The 15,497-nt window shown below is 50.2% G+C and overlaps 1 protein-coding gene across 23 annotated transcripts in view; it reads right to left on the bottom strand.

Moving 5' to 3' along the window:
- The window catches only part of ZNF341 (zinc finger protein 341), a 62,878-nt gene extending 47,381 nt beyond the window's left edge, over positions 1-15,497 (bottom strand). For 10 of the 23 annotated variants that reach the window (XR_012419276.1, XR_012419279.1, XR_012419282.1 and 7 more), the window contains exons 1-3: positions 15,440-15,497; positions 5,450-5,560; positions 893-1,089 (exon numbers count right to left, since the gene is read on the bottom strand). Coding sequence is in view for 11 of the 23 variants with exons in the window: in XM_045362779.3 (XP_045218714.2) it covers positions 893-1,089; positions 5,450-5,560; positions 15,440-15,470 (339 nt within the window). In the remaining 12 variants the exon portion in view is untranslated. Of the gene's footprint in view, positions 1-892; positions 1,090-5,449; positions 5,561-8,001; positions 8,134-13,238; positions 13,413-15,439 lie in introns of those variants that run through there. The other 13 variants (XR_012419275.1, XR_012419278.1, XR_012419283.1 and 10 more) reach the window with 3 other exon arrangements.

The following is a 15,497-nucleotide window of genomic DNA, read 5'->3' as shown; positions in this document are numbered from 1 at the left end:
GAGGCGAGGGGATCACAAGGTCAGGAGATCAAGAGTATCTTGGTCAACATGGTAAAACCCCATCTCTACTAAAAATACAAAAATCAGCCGGGTGTGGTGGCGCGCACCTGTAGTCCCAGCTACTCTGGAGGCTGAGGCAGGAGAATCGCTTGAACCCGGGAGGCGGAGGTTGCAGTGAGCTGAGATCACTCCGCTGTACTACAGTCTGGGCAACAAGAGCGAAACTCCATCTCAAAAAAACAAAAAAACAAAACAAAAAAAAGCCCCAGACCCTACATGATCTGCCAAGACCCTCCTGCTGCCTCTCCTATCACCTCCCACCTTCCTACTTACTCACTCATTCCCAGCCACTCTCACCTCCTCGTAGTTGCTGGAACAAACCCGGCACACTCCCGCCTCAAGGCCTCTGCATCTGCTGATCCCTGCACCTGGCTCCCACTTCCCCAAACCAGCTGCATGACTCATCCCCACACCTCCTTAGGTCTATCTGGTATGTTCTTCCTACTGATTTAAGTCACTGCAGAAATTATATAGTACTATTGTTTTAGATTTTAAAAATAATAATATATTATCTACTATTATTCTACAATTTGATTTTTCATACAAAACCTTTTATCTGCTATATAGTATTCTTCCCGGTCACCTCTTCACACAGCCCTTCCCCAAGCACCATAGACAATATGGCAAAACCTCCCACCCCCGTCTGGCATCCCCTATCTCTCTGCATTTAACGTGCTGAAAACAGTACGTGTGCACCATCCATCTCGCCCCATTCCACAAGGGCAGTGACTTGGTCTGTCTTATCCATTGCTACAGCCCCAGTGCCCGGCACAGTGCCTGAGCACGACAGGCCCTCAAAAAAGACACATTGAATGAATGAATGAACAAATACCTGGCGACTGGCAGGAGGCGGGGCCTGCTGGACTGCTGCGGGTGCTGCCGAAGGTGTGTAGATGCTGTTGGTGGCCAGGGAGACTGTTGCCAAGGCGGGGGCATTCCCCTGGCACTGTTCCCGCTTGTGGGTCATAAACGCTGGCAGCGAGTTGAATTGCTTCTTACACTTCCCGCAGAGAAAGACATCCTCATCATCTGGGGTCACACCCGCAGGGTAGTGGGAAGAGGCCACAAAGGTCAAGTAATGAATAAAAAGCAAGAATATGTCAAGGGGCATCACAGTATGAAGCAGGAGCACTGCAGCTGACCACAAGCAGCAATCTGGGAGGAATGCCGCGACTCGACATGCAGGTGTCAGTCATCAACTATGTGCTTCCTAGGAGTTTTCTAAACCACACAGGTGGCCAGGTGCAGTGGCTCATGCCTGTAATCCCAGCACTTTGTGAGGCCGTGAAGGGTGGATCACCTGAGGTCAGGAGTTCAACACTAGCCTGGTCAACATGGCGAAACCCCATCTCCACTAAAAATACAAAAATTAGTTGGGCGTGGTGGTGCACGCCTGTAGTCCCAGTTACTTGGGAGGCTGAGGCAGGAGAATTGCTTGAACCCGAGAGGCAGAGGTTGCAGTGAGCCCAGATAGTGCCACTGCACTCCAGCCTGGGCAACAGAGCGAGACTCCATCTTAAAAAAAAAGAAAAAAAAAACAAGTTCCTGCAGGGATAGCCGTATGCGGCCAGGTATCAATTAATTAGAAATCAAAAAACAGTAAAGTGTGTTCACTACAAAGTTGAGAACTTCAGAATCTTTATCCTGTCTGAATTTATTCATCAGTCCCCAAATGCACCACCTGATCATACTCCTCCATGCCTTTGCATCCACCGTTCGCCCTGCCAGGCTGCCTCTCTGTGGACAACTTGTTCTGCAAGGCTCACCTTGACTATCACCTCTTCCAAAAAGTCTTTTTTTCTTTTCTTTTTTTCTTCTTTTTTTTGAGAGAGAGTTTCACTCTTGTTGCCCAGGCTGGAGTGCAGTGGCACAATATCAGCTCTCTGCAACCTCTGCCTCCCAGATTCATGCGATTCTCCTGCCTCAGCCACCCCAGTAGCTGGGATTATAGGCGTGCACCACCATGCCCTGCTAATTTTTGTATTTTGAGTAGAGACGGGGTTTCACCATATTGGCCAGGCTGGTCTTGAACTTCCTGACCTGAAGTGATCCACCCACCTTGGCCTCCCAAAGTGCTGGGATTACAGGCATGAGCCACTGCACCGGCCTCTCCAGGAAGACTTTCATCAAAAGCCAGCGGCTATAGTTCCTTCCTCTGGCACACCTATCATATAACAGTTTTCTTATCAATACCAGACTGTGAGTTCCCTAAGGGAAGGAAATGTGTCTTATTTATCACCATAACTATAATATCTCCTGGAAACAGAGGAGGTTCTCAATGGATGTTTGTTGAATGAATGAAAAACTAAATGAATGATGAGCTACAGTTAACATCATCCATTGCTGAGGGTCTACCACAGCTATGCAGTCACTGGGTCAAGCACCCAACATGTGGTAGCAGAAATGTCTAATTGTTATTCAATTCTAATTGTACTCTTTTTTATTTATTTATTTTTTTAAGAGACGGGTTGCCAGGCAAGGTGGCTCACACCTGTAATCCTAGCACTTTGGGAGGCCAACGTGGGTGGATCACTTGAGGTCAGGAATTCATGACCAGCCTGGCCAATATGGTGAAACCCCAGCTCCACTAAAAATACAAAATTAGCTGGGCATGGTGGTGCATGCCTGTAATCTCAGCTACTCAGGAAGCTGAGGCAGGAGAATCACTTAAACCCAGGAGGTGGAGGTTGCAGTGAGCCGAGATCACACCACTGCACTCCAGCCTGGGCAACAGAGCAAGACTCTGTCTCAAAAAAATAAATAAATAAAAGGGCAGGGCATGGTAGCTCACGCCTATAATCCCAGCACTTTGTGAGGCCAAGGCAGGCGAATCACCTGAGGTCAGGAGTTCGAGACCAGCCTAGCCAACATGGCAAAACCCTGTCTCTACTAAAAATACAAAAATTAGCCAGGTGTGGTGGCAGGTGCCTGTAGTCCCAGCTACTCAGGAGGCTGACACAGGAGAATCACTTGAACCCGGGAGACGGAGGTTGCAGTGAGCCAAGATCGTGCCATTGCACTCCAGCCTGGGCAACATGAGCGAAACTCCATCTCAACAAAAAGAGAGACACGGTCCTGTTGTGTTGCCCAAGCTGCAGCACAGGGGCTATTCACAGGCATGATCATAGTGCACACCACTCTCAACTTGTATCCTTCTTATATAATAATACAAATTTCAGTGGGAAACATGGCTTCCTAGTTAAGTAATATATTTCCCAGGCTTCTTTGCAGCTAGGAATGTCATGTGACAGAATTCTGACCAATGGGACAATAACAGAACTGTACGGTATCTGCAACTTCCCCACAAAAGGAAAAGAAAAGGGTATGGACAGGGCACTGTGGTTCATGCCTGTAATCCCAGTACTTTGGGAGGCTGAGGCGGGAGGATTGCTTGAGCTCAGTAGTTCGAGACCAGCCTGGGCAGCACGGTGAGACCCTGTCTCTATTTTTTTTTTTTTTTAATTAAAGAGAAGTTTTTTGGACAGGCATGGTGGCTCACGCCTGTAATCTCTGCACTTTGGGAGGCTGAAGTGGGTGGATCACCTGAGGTTAGGAGTTTGAGACCAGCCAGGCCAATATGATGAAATCCTGTCTACTTGTCCAGGTGCAGTGGCTCATACCTGTAATCCCAGAACTTTGAGAGGACGAGGCAGGTGGATCACAAGGTCAGGGGTTCAAGACCAGCCTGACCAACGTGGTGAAATCCTGTCTCTACTAAAAATACAAAAATTAGCTGGGCGTGGTGGCGGCGCCTGTAATCCCAGCTACTCAGGAGGCTGAGGCAGGAGAATTGCTTGAACCCGGGAGGCAGAAGTTGCAGTGAGCCGAGATCGCACCACTGCACTCCAGCCTGGGTGACAGAGCAAGACTCCATCTCAAAAAACAAAACAAAACAAAACACAGCACAAGGGTATGACTTCCACTTCCCTCTTTCTTCCCTTCATGTTTGTTGGAATGTGCAAATCAAAGTGGGAGCTAGAGCAACCATCCTGGGCTGCAGCTTGAGGGCAGTAGAGCCATGGGAAAGAAGGAGTCTGAGTCTCACCATGCCCACCTCAAATGCCCAAATGCCCATCAGGACTTCACATAACACAGAAACAACCTTTAATCTTGTAGAAACCATGGTAAACTTCAATAGCTAGAACCAAATCCCAAGTACTCTCATAAGATTCTTATGAGGCAGAACAATTGTCCCCATTTTACAGACATAGGAACTGAACCACAGAGAAATTAACTCACTTGCCCAGGGTCACAGAGCTAAGAACTATAAGAACAATAATTAAAACCCAGCTGTTTAGCTCCCTGTCCCTAGTGTGATTCCCAAGTACACAGAAATGTTTGTGGAATGAATAAATGAACAGTCTCACATAGAAACTTCCAAAAGAGGCCGGGCGCGGTGGCTCACGCCTGTAATCCCAGCACTTTGGGAGGCCGAGGCGGGCGGATCACAAGGTCAGGAGATCGAGACCACGGTGAAACCCCGTCTCTACTAAAAATACAAAAAATTAGCCGGGCGCGGTTGTGGGCGCCTGTAGTCCCAGCTACTCGGGAGGCTGAGGCAGGAGAATGGCGTGAACCCGGGAGGCGGAGCTTGCAGTGAGCCGAGATCGCGCCACTGCACTCCAGCCTGGGCGACAGAGCGAGACTCCATCTCAAAAAAAAAAAAAAAAAAAAAGAAACTTCCAAAAGAAAGTTCTTACAGGCTGGGTGCAGTGGCTCACGCAGGTAATCCCAGCACTTTAGGAGGCTGAGGTGAGCGGATCACCTTAGGTCAGGTGTTTGAGACCAGCCTGGCCAACACAGTGAAAACCCATCTCTATTAAAAATACAAAAATACAAAAAATTAGCCAGGAGTGGTGGCACACGCCTGTAATCCCAGCTACACGGGAGGCTGAGGTATGAGAATTGCTTGAATCTGGGAGGTGGAGGTTGCAGTAAGCCAAGATCGTGCCCTGCACTCCAGCCTGGAGGACAGAGTAACACTCCGTCTCAAAAAAAAAAAAGAAAAAAAAAGGCCCTTACAGTCCTGGCCCATAAACAGGAGAAATTCATTCTCAGCCCATTCTTTCCACAGAAGGGAAGTTGAATAATCACTTCTAGGGCAAAGGCACAGGCATTGTTGTCAGGCATTGGGGCCCTTAGCCATTCCCTGCATCACGATCCCATCTCCCCACATTTACTAAGCAATTGAGAGTGGCGTCCTCAGAGCTAAGCAGAGAAAGGCATGAGCCCAAAGATCCAGGCTGGGAGGTGGGGGAGAAGTTTAGGCACCAGAGCATGTCCTGGGGACCACAGCAGGCATTTCACTCCCACAGCCCAGCACGAGCTCCACCTACTCTTCGCAGGGAGCCATTCACTCTCCCACTGGTAAACCTGAGCAGATACTCACCCAATGGCTGGATAGCAGGCGGCGCGTTGACACTCTGGCCTGTCGGATCAGGGACTGCTCCTTGGCCATCCAATAATGACTGGACAGCCAGAACGGTCTGATTGTCCATTCCTGAAAAAAGAAATGCAGCCTCTTTGGAAGGTAGGCCCAGCGTCATGCTCTGACACCACCCTTACAAGCCAGACCCACGGCAAAACCCCTGTGGCGGCTGGGTACGGTGGCTCACACCTGTAATCCCAGCACTGTGGGAGGCTAAGGCGGGAGGTCGCTTGAGCCCACGAGTTTAAGACCAGTCTAGGCAACATAGTGAGACTCCACCTCTACAAAACAATACAAAATTTAGGTAGGCGTGGTGGTGCATGCCTGTGGTCCCAGCTACTAGGGAGGCTGAGGTAGGAGGACTGCTTGAGCCTAGAAGGTCAAGGGTACCGTGAGCCATGATCATATCACTGCACTGCACTGTACTTGCTCTTGACAGAGCAAGACCCTGTCTCAAACAAAACAAAACCCTGTGGCAAGGATGGCTCCTATGCCCCAATATACATTCTCTCCTGTTTCCACTGTGAGAGAGCCCAAGATTTTGGGCTGGAAAGATGGCCCCCAAATAAAGGTTACACTTCCCAGGCTCTCTTACAGTTAGGGAATGACTAAGTTCTGGTCAAAGGAATATAAATGTGCTATGTGGCAGCTTCTGGAAAGTTTTCTTAAAACTGCCTGATATGTTGGCCGGGCGCGGTGGCTCAAGCCTGTAATCCCAGCACTTTGGGAGGCCGAGACGGGCGGATCACAAGATCAGGAGATCGAGACCATCCTGGCTAACATGGTGAAACCCCGTCTCTACTAAAAATACAAAAAAACTAGCCGGGCGAGGTGGCGGGCGCCTGTAGTCCCAGATACTCGGGAGGCTGAGGCAGGAGAATGGCGTAAACCCGGGAGGCGGAGCTTGCAGTGAGCTGAGATCCGGCCACTGCACTCCAGCCTGGGCGACAGAGCGAGACTCCGTCTCAAAAAAAAAAAAAAAAAAAACAAAAAAACTGCCTGATATGTGACCCTCTTCTTTGTCCCATCCTCCTTTCCACTTTCCAGAATAAGAATATGGTGGTAGCAACTCAATCCACCATCCTGGATCATAAGGACAAACCTTAGGATCATAGGATAAAAAGCTGGATGAAGCCAAGCGCGGTGGCTCACGCCTGTAATCCCAACACTCTGGGTGGCCAACGCGGGCAGATCACCTGAGGTCAGAAGTTCGAGACCATCCTGGCCAACATGGTGAGACCCTGTCTCCACTAAAAATATAAAATTAGCTGGGCATGGTGGTGTGTGATTATAATCCCAACTACTTGGGAGACTGAGGCAGGAGAATTGCTTGGACCCAGGAGGCAGAGGTTGCAGTGAGCCGAGATCGTGCCACTGCACTCCAGCCTGGGTGACAAGAGCGAAACTCTGTCTCAAAAAAAAAAAAAAAAGCTGGATAAATCCCTCTGAGAACCTTGTAGAACATAGCCATCCTCCTATCCTAGACTGCCTTCCTCTGGAATTTCATGTGAAAGAAATAACCTTCCAGCCTGTTGAAGCCACTGCGACGTGGGGCCTGTCTTACTCATGGCTGACTCTCATCCTATGTGACAAAGTCCCTCCAGAAATCATGTTAGCCAGTCGTCCTCATGCACACCCCGCAAACCCCACAAATCTGTGTGCACGCGGGCATCCTTGTCTTCCTTATTTCTCAATGTGTGCTTGTCTTTTTTGTTCCGCAATAAACAATAGACTCTGAATTGGTGGCTGGGGGGTCGAGAAACTGATTTCTTCCATGTTTTCTAATCAGTTATCACAGTTAAAGTTCACAGTAGTACACTGCCTGGCCATGTCACTAGCCGGATGAGAGGCCTCCTCACATCTCAGTGGCCACCAAGGCACACTGCACCCCTCCCAAAAGACCCAGATGGTGCCTCCTCTCTATGACCCCACAGCCAATGCTCTGCCTCCAACCTCTCAGCTCTTACTGGGATGTCTGCCCCAGCTTCTAACTACAATACAAATTGAAAGCATCAGACCAGCTATCTCTGGCCAGGTGTGGTGGCTCACGCCTGTAATCCCAGCACTTTGGGAGGCAGGGGCGGGTGAATCAAGAGGTTAGGAGTTCAAGACTAGCCTGGCCAAGATGGTGAAACCACATCTCTACTAAAAATACAAAAATTAGCTGGGCATGGTGGTGGGCGCCTGTAATCCCAGCTACTAGGGAGGCTGAGGCAGAGAACTGCTTGAACCCGGGAGGCGGAGCTTGCAGTGAGCCGAGATTACGCCACTGCACTCCAGCCTGGGTGACAGAGTGAGACTCCATCTCAAAAAAAAAAAAGTTGAAACCATCAGCTCCTGCAGCCAAACTGAATCCATGCTTTCCCTTGTCACAATGCAGGCTGTGTCCCTCCTGACGCCAGCCCTCCCCCTCATCTCCTCCTGCTCCTCAGAAGCCACTCTCCACCAACTCTCACCACACTGTGCCTGGGAACCATCCACAGCCTCTCCAGAGTGCCTTCCTGAGAACTCACCTTTCCATCTCTCCTCCCTTCAACAGCAAAGATCCCATGAGGGTCACCTACACCTTCTATCTCTTCTACCACCTTCCAGTTCTCCTCCCCCACTCTAGTGGGACTTAAGCCCTCCACCATCTGGAACCACCTCTGAAAAAACGACAAAGTGAGAAAATCATGAAGTGAAAGACACCTGACCTAACCAACCCCTATCTTGCCTTTAACCTCCAAACTGCCCTTAGTCATCCCTGGGCTTGGGCCAAGATAACTATCGGAGAAATTTAGTTCACAGTTTATTTTTTATTTTATTTCATTTTTGAGACGGAGTCTCGCTCTGTCGCCTAGGCTGGAGAGCAGTGGTGCAATCTCGGCTCACTGCAAGCTCCGCCTTCCGGGTTCACACCATTCTCCTGCCTCAGCCTCCCGAGTAGCTGGGACTATAGGTACCCGCCATCACGCCTGGCTAATTTTTTTGTATTTTTAGTAGAGACAGGGTTTCACCGTGTTAGCCAGGATGGTCTAGATCTCCTGACCTCACAATCTGCCAGCCTCAGCCTCCCAAAGTACTGGGATTACATGCAGGAGCCACCACGCCCGCCCTCCCGGCCTAGTTTACAGTTTAAATGATAATAGCCTTTCCCCAAAACTAACCCTCCTTTGTAAAGCTAATGAAAGACCACCAGGTTAGGAGGATAAGAGGATCCTAAATTCTGCTAAATTGTAGACATAAATATTACCAGCCATTATTCCAGAGGTCACAAGATTTGCAACTTCCCCAATTATTCCTGCAGATAATATCATTATCATTATTATTATTTTGAGATAGATCTCCCTATGTTGCCCAGGATGGTCTCAAACTGTTGTGCTCTAGGGATCCTCCCACCTCGGCCTCCCAAAGTGCTGGGAATACAGGTATGAGCCACCATGCTTGGCCAACTTTTTTTTTTTTTTTTTGAGACAGAATTTCACTCTTGTTGTCCAGGCTGGAATGCAATGGCGCAATCTCGGCTCACTGCAATCTCCGCCTCCCAGATTCAAGTGATTCTCCTTCCTCAGCCTCCCAAGTAGCTGGGATTATAGGCATGTGCCCCCACGCCTGGTTAATTTTGTATTTTTAATAGAGACAGGGTTTCTCCATGTTGGTCAGGCTGGTCTCGAACTCCCGACCTCAGGTGATCCACCCGCCTCAGCCTCCCAAAGTGCTGGGATTACAGGTGTGAGCCACCACGTCTGGCCCCAACATCATTATTATAGAACCTAAGATTGGCCTTTTGAGACATCTTTTCAGATTTTTGCATTTCTGACAACCAATGGCTCCACCCAGACCCGCCAATGAGTCCTGCAGCCCCACCCGGAAGCAGACTCTGCATGTAGGAGGGCCATTTTCCACAACCCTATGATTGCACCCCCAACCAATCAGCAGCACCCATTCCTTTGCCCCCCAAACTATCCTTGAAAAAAACCTAGTCTCTGGCCAGGTGCAGTGGCTCACACTTGTAATCCCAGCACTTTGGGAGGGCAAGGTGGGTGGATCACAAGGTCAGGTGATCGAGACCATTCTGGCTAACACGGTGAAACCCCATCTCTACTAAAAATATAAAAAATTAGCCAGGTGTGGTGGTGGGTACCTGTAGTCCCAGCTACTCGGGAGGCTGAGGCAGGAGAATGGAGTGAACCCTGGAGGCGGAGCTTGCAGTGAGCTGAGATCGCGCCACTGCACTCCCGAGTAGCTGGGACTTTAGGTGCGTGCCACCACACCCAGCTAATTTTTTCTATTTTTAATAGGGATGGCGTTTCACCATGTTGCCTGGGCAACAGAGCGAGACTCCATCTCAAAAAATAAATAAATAAAAATAAAAAACCTAGTCTCTGAATTTTCTAGGAGGCAGATTTGAGCAATAACAAAATTCCAGTCTCCTGTTCAGTCGACTGTGTGAATTTAACTTTTTCTCTATTGCAATTCCCCTGTCTTGATAAATTGGCTGTATCTGGGCAGCAGGCAAAATGAACCCATTGGACCCATAGTTCCACCAAAACACTTTCCCCATCATCACCAAAGACCATCATCACCAAAGACCCATCATCACCAAAGACCATCTGGCAGTACCTGCCACTCCCTGAAACACTCTGTTCTTGGCTCCAGGGCACAGCCTCCCTGGGTCTTCTCTACCTCTCTGTGCCTCCTTTACTCTCTTCTCCTGGCTACCCCCTAAGTGTTTCCATTTTTTTTTTGTTTTTTTTGTTTTTTTGAGACGGAGTCTCGCTCTGTCGCCCAGGCTGGAGTGCAGTGGCCGGATCTCAGCTCACTGCAAGCTCCACCTCCCGGGTTCACGCCATTCTCCGGCCTCAGCCTCCCGAGTAGCTGGGACTACAGGCGCCCGCCACCTCGCCCGGCTAGTTTTTTGTATTTCTTAATAGAGACGGGGTTTCACCGTGTTAGCCAGGATGGTTTCGATCTCCTGACCTCGTGATCCGCCCGTCTCGGCCTCCCAAAGTGCTGGGATTACAGGCTTGAGCCACCGCGCCCGGCCAAGTGTTTCCATTTTGAGGAAACACTTTGTCCTTTGTTCCTTTGTCTGGACTCTCTCCTTTGCCTCTTGTGCTGTCCCTGGGCAGTCTCACTCACCCCGTTTACTTCCTTCCAATATCTCGAGTTTCAAGCCTGGGGTTCAAGCTCCCCTGAACAAGCTTCAGTGAATCTTCTACCATTTTATGTAAAAGTGTGAGTGCTTTAGCATTTGTATGCAAATCTGTACACAAATATTCAAAGCACTTTTAGGTATAATAGTAAAAAATTTAGCCTGGGCAACATGGTGAAACCCCGTCCCTACTAAAAATAGAAAAAATTAGCTGGGTGTGGTGGCACGCACCTGTAGTCCCAGCTACTCAGGAGGCTGAGGCAGGAGAACCGCTTGAACTTGGGAAGTCGAGGTTGCAGTGAGCCAAGATGATGCCACTGCACTCCAGCCTGGGCAACAGTGAACTTTTGACATGGAATCTCCCCAGGTTGCCCAGGTGAAAACCTGGTGGTCTTTCAATAGCTTTACAAAGGCAGTTTAGTTTTGGGGAAGGGCTATTATCATTTAAACTGTAAATTAAATTTCTGCCAAAGTTAGCTTGGTCTAAGCCCAGGGATGACTAAGGGTTTGGAGGTTAAAGGCAAGGTGGGGATTGGTTAGGTCAGGCGTCTTTCTCTGTCATGATTTTCTCACTCTTACAATTTTTGCAGAGGCAGTTTCAGAATGGTGGGGGGCTTAAGCCCCATTAGAGTAGGGGAGGAAGACCAGAAGGTAGTAGAGGAGATAGAGGGTGTAGGAAATGGTTCAGAAGAACATCTGAACTGTTTCCAGTTTTTACTTTTTTTTTTTTTTTTGAGACAGGGTCTAAAAAAAATAGTAAAAACTGGAAACAGTTCAGATGTTCTTCAGTGAGTGAATGGTTAAATGGTGGAATAGCCATACTATGGAATACTACTAAGCAATAAAAAGGAACAAACTATTGCTATACACAACTTGGATGAATCGCTAGGGAATTATGATGGGTGAAAAAAGCCCATCTCAGTGGTATATACTTTATGATTTCATTTACATAGCATTCTTGAAATCACAAAACTTTACAAATGGAGACAGATTAGTGGTTGCAGGCATCAAGGATGGTGGGAGAAGGGGAGGATTTAGGGTGTGGCTATAAAAGGGCAACCCCTTGGAGTGATGTCCTGTTCTGCATATTGACTGGTGGTAATATACTGTAGTTTTGCAAAATGTTACACCAGGGGAAATGGGGTAAAGGACATGAGGGATCTCTCTTTATTATTTCCCACAATAGCATGTGAATCTACAGAAAAAGTGATTTCAAAATAAAAAAATTTAAACAAATGCAGGGTGGGTACAGTGCCTCATGCCTGTAATCCTAGCACTTTGGGAAATCAATGTGGGAGGATAGCTTGATGCTAGCAGTTCAAGACCAACCTGGGCAACATAGCAAGACCTCATCTCTAGAAAATTTTAAAAATTGGCTGGGTGTGCTGGCATGCACCTATAGCTACCTGGGAGGCTGAGGTGGGAGGATCACTTGAGCGCATGAATTTGAGGCTGCAGTGAGCTATGAATGCACTACTGCACTCCAGCTTTAGAGACAGAGTAGGATCCTGTCTCTACAAATAAAAATACAAAAGGCTGGCTGGACACAGTGCCTCACGCCTGTAATCCCATCACTTTGGAGGCCGAGGCGGGTGGATCACTTGAGATCAAGAGTTCAAGCAGCCTGGCCAACATGGTAAAACCCCGTCTCTACTAAAAATACAAAATTAGTCAGGCGTGGTGGTAAATGCCTTGTAATCCCAGCTACTCGAGAGGCTGAGGCAGGAGAACCACTTGAACCTGGGAGGCAGAGGTTGCAGTGAGCCAAGAGCGCACCACTCCAGTCCAGCTTGGGTGACACAGTGAGACTGTCACAAAAAAAAAAAAAAAAAAATTAAGTTAAATTAAATTTAAAAGGCAGCCTGGGCCAGGCTCAGTGGCTCATGCCTGTAATCCCAGCACTTTGGGAGGCAGAGATGGATCACTTGAGGTCAGGAGTTCGAGACCAGCCTGGCCAACATGGTGAAACCCCCTTCTCTATTAAACATACAAAAATTAGCTGGACGTGGTGGCATGCGCCTGTAGTCTCAGCTACTCGGGAGACTGAGGTACAAGAATCACTCGAACCCAGGAGATGGAGGTCTCACTGAGCCGAGATTGCACCACCGTACTTCAGCCTGGGAGACAGTGTGAGACTGTCTCAAAAACAAAAACAGGCAGCCTGTGTAAAACTGAACTCGAATTAAATGTCATCCTCCACCCCAAAGTTTGTTCTCACAGTAATCCTCATCAAGGAGAACAGGGCACCACTGTCCACCCATCTACAGCCTCTGGGGCACCCCTTGGGTCTTCCCTCAACCCACTGCTCCCCCTCTCCACTCCCCATTTCTGGTTCTTCAGCAAGTCTAGCTTATTCTGCCTCCCCAGTACATCTCAAATAAACTTTCTTTCCATCCCCACAGTTGTTCCCCAGCCCAGTTCTCTGCTGTACAACCTCCACCCCGACCCCCCACTGCCACTCTGGCCCCCTCCAGTCTGTTCCAGAGCAGCTTCGGTGAACTTTATAAAACACACATCACATTGTACTGCTCCCCTGCTGAAAATCTTTTGTTAGGTCCACACTGATCCCAAGATAAAGTTCAGCTGCTCCATCAAACCCCATCTCTAGCAGCTCACCCACACCGAGCTTCTGTGAATCCCAGGAGACTTCTCTCCCCATGGCTGTGAAAATGCAGTTCCCACTGCCTGGGCCATTCTCATGCCCCCCCTCGCCGAGATCTCCACAGTCCTGCTGCCCTTTCTTCACCCAACATGCATCCCACTGTCCTAGGAATGGATTTCTCTTTAACTGTCTTCATTACTCAAAACACAAACACATTCTTGCAGTAAAAATTCCAACAATGAGGAAGTCCAAACAGCCTAAAGAGAAAGTAAGCCTCACCCCATTCTACTGGCCTCTGGGAGGGAACTACCACTGACCCTGGCCTTCCTGATCCACCACCCCCCAGCTTATGTTATTCACCGTAGGAATGGCCAGCTGAGGTCATCTTATTTTACATGACCTTTTCCATAATTCTGTCATTTCTCTAATTGCTTGTTTTATAACTTCTCTCCTCCACCAGACTGCAGGGCAGAGACTACGGGGAGTGTCTGGCTCAGTGAGTCTTCTGAATCGGAACCCCACTAGATGGAGGCAGGCCATCCCCCTTCCCCCCCATTTCCTGGTGCGAATTGTGATCCTTCAAGAAGAGAAGGGAGTCCTGGAGCAGTGGCTCACGCCTGTAATCCCAGCACTTTGGGAGGCTGAGGTGGGCAGATCACTTGAGGCCAGGAGTTCAAGACCAATCTGGCCAACATGGTGAAACCCCATCTCTATTAAAAATACCAAAAAAAAAAAAAAAGGACAGGCGCGGTGGCTCATGGTGGCAATCCCAGCACTTTGGGAGGCCGAGGAGGGCGATCAGGAGGTCAGGAGATCAAGACCATCCCGGTTAACACGGTGAAACCCCATCTCTACTAAAAATACAAAAAAAAAAAAAAAAAACTAGCCGGGCGTTGGAGCGGACGCCTGTAGTCCCAGCTGCTCGGGAGGCTGACGCAAGTGAATGGCGTGAACCCGGGAGGCGGAACTTGCAGTGAGCCGAGATCGCGCCACTACACTCCAGCCTGGGCGACAGAGCGAGACTCGTTTCCAAAAAAAAAAGAAAGAAAGAAATTAGCCAGGTGTGGTGGCACACGCCTGTAGTCCCAGCTACTTGGGAGGCGGAGGCACGAGAATCGCTCGAACCCGGGAGGAGCAGGTTGCAGTGAGCCGAGATCGCGCCACTGCACTCCAGCCTGGGCGACAGAGTGAGACTCTGTCTCAAAAAAATAAAAAAGTGCAGGGAGTGGCTGAGGATCTCCTAGGAAGCTGCAGGACTCAAAGCTTCAGCTTCATCCCTCCAGTCCAGCACTTCGAGTTTGTATCCTATCTGTATACTCATCTCATCCCACTCCTCCAAGACCAAACTTGGTCTGTATTTCCCACAATGTCTATTCTATGTCATGGCCCCGAGTCGCTAAGGCTGCCCTTCCTCCCCGACTCCCAGCAGGTGTACACATGGAGGTGCTCAGTGTTTGCTGTCTCCAAAGCCCACAATTTTGAGCCTGAGCACCAACCCCATCCTAGGTTCTTGCAGAGCACGGGACAGTCCGTCGGCACCCAGCGTTGGCTGGCGTGGGTCTGGGAGCACCACGTCCCGGCCGGGCACACCGCCGGCACCCACAGTGTCGGCTGAATTTGTAAAACTGCACCGGCCACGGTGCACACTTCAGGCGCCAGGTGTTTGCTGGCTTAGGTCCCTAAGCTCTGAGTCCAGACTGTGCACACAGGTGGCGCCTCTGCTGCTGTGGTCTGATTTTGAGACTACGTCCTAGCACGAGGCATACAGTCCAATCTGCAGAAGTTCTTCGTGGTCAGGCCGCCGAGGCCCTCCGGCCCGCAGCTGCGGCCGCACCCCCGTCCCGGGCCCCGCGCGCCGTCTAGCCGCCTCCCTGGCCGCAGCTGTTCCAGATCGCCCCGCCGTCGCCTCCCGCGCGGTTCCCTGCAGGGAGCCCCTCCCGCGCCAGCCCGAGGCCGCTAAGGCTGGCGCTGTTCCGGGCCCGGGCCCTCTCCCCGCCGGCCCGGCTCTCTCCGGCTGTTCCGGCCCCGGAGCTCCCCCGCCGGCCCTCAGCTCCCGCGCTGTTCCCGCCCGCGCCCCTCCCGCCCCGCGGCTGTTCCGGCCCCGGCGCCCTCCGCCCCGCGGCCGCCGCGCGCCCTACGCCGGGCGCTGCGAGGGCGCGGCGGGAGGGAGCGGCAGCGCGGAACAGCCGCCTCCCCTGGCCCCGCTGCCCCTCACCCTCCAGGGCCTCAAAGATCGCCTGCGCCATCTTGGAGCCGCCGCCGTCGCCGCCACC

Source organism: Macaca fascicularis, chromosome 10, assembly GCF_037993035.2.
Source record: "Macaca fascicularis isolate 582-1 chromosome 10, T2T-MFA8v1.1".
In the NCBI taxonomy this organism is placed as follows: Eukaryota; Metazoa; Chordata; class Mammalia; order Primates; family Cercopithecidae; genus Macaca; species Macaca fascicularis.
Note: the sequence above shows the minus strand (reverse complement) of the source record. Positions and strands in the feature narration are given on the sequence as shown.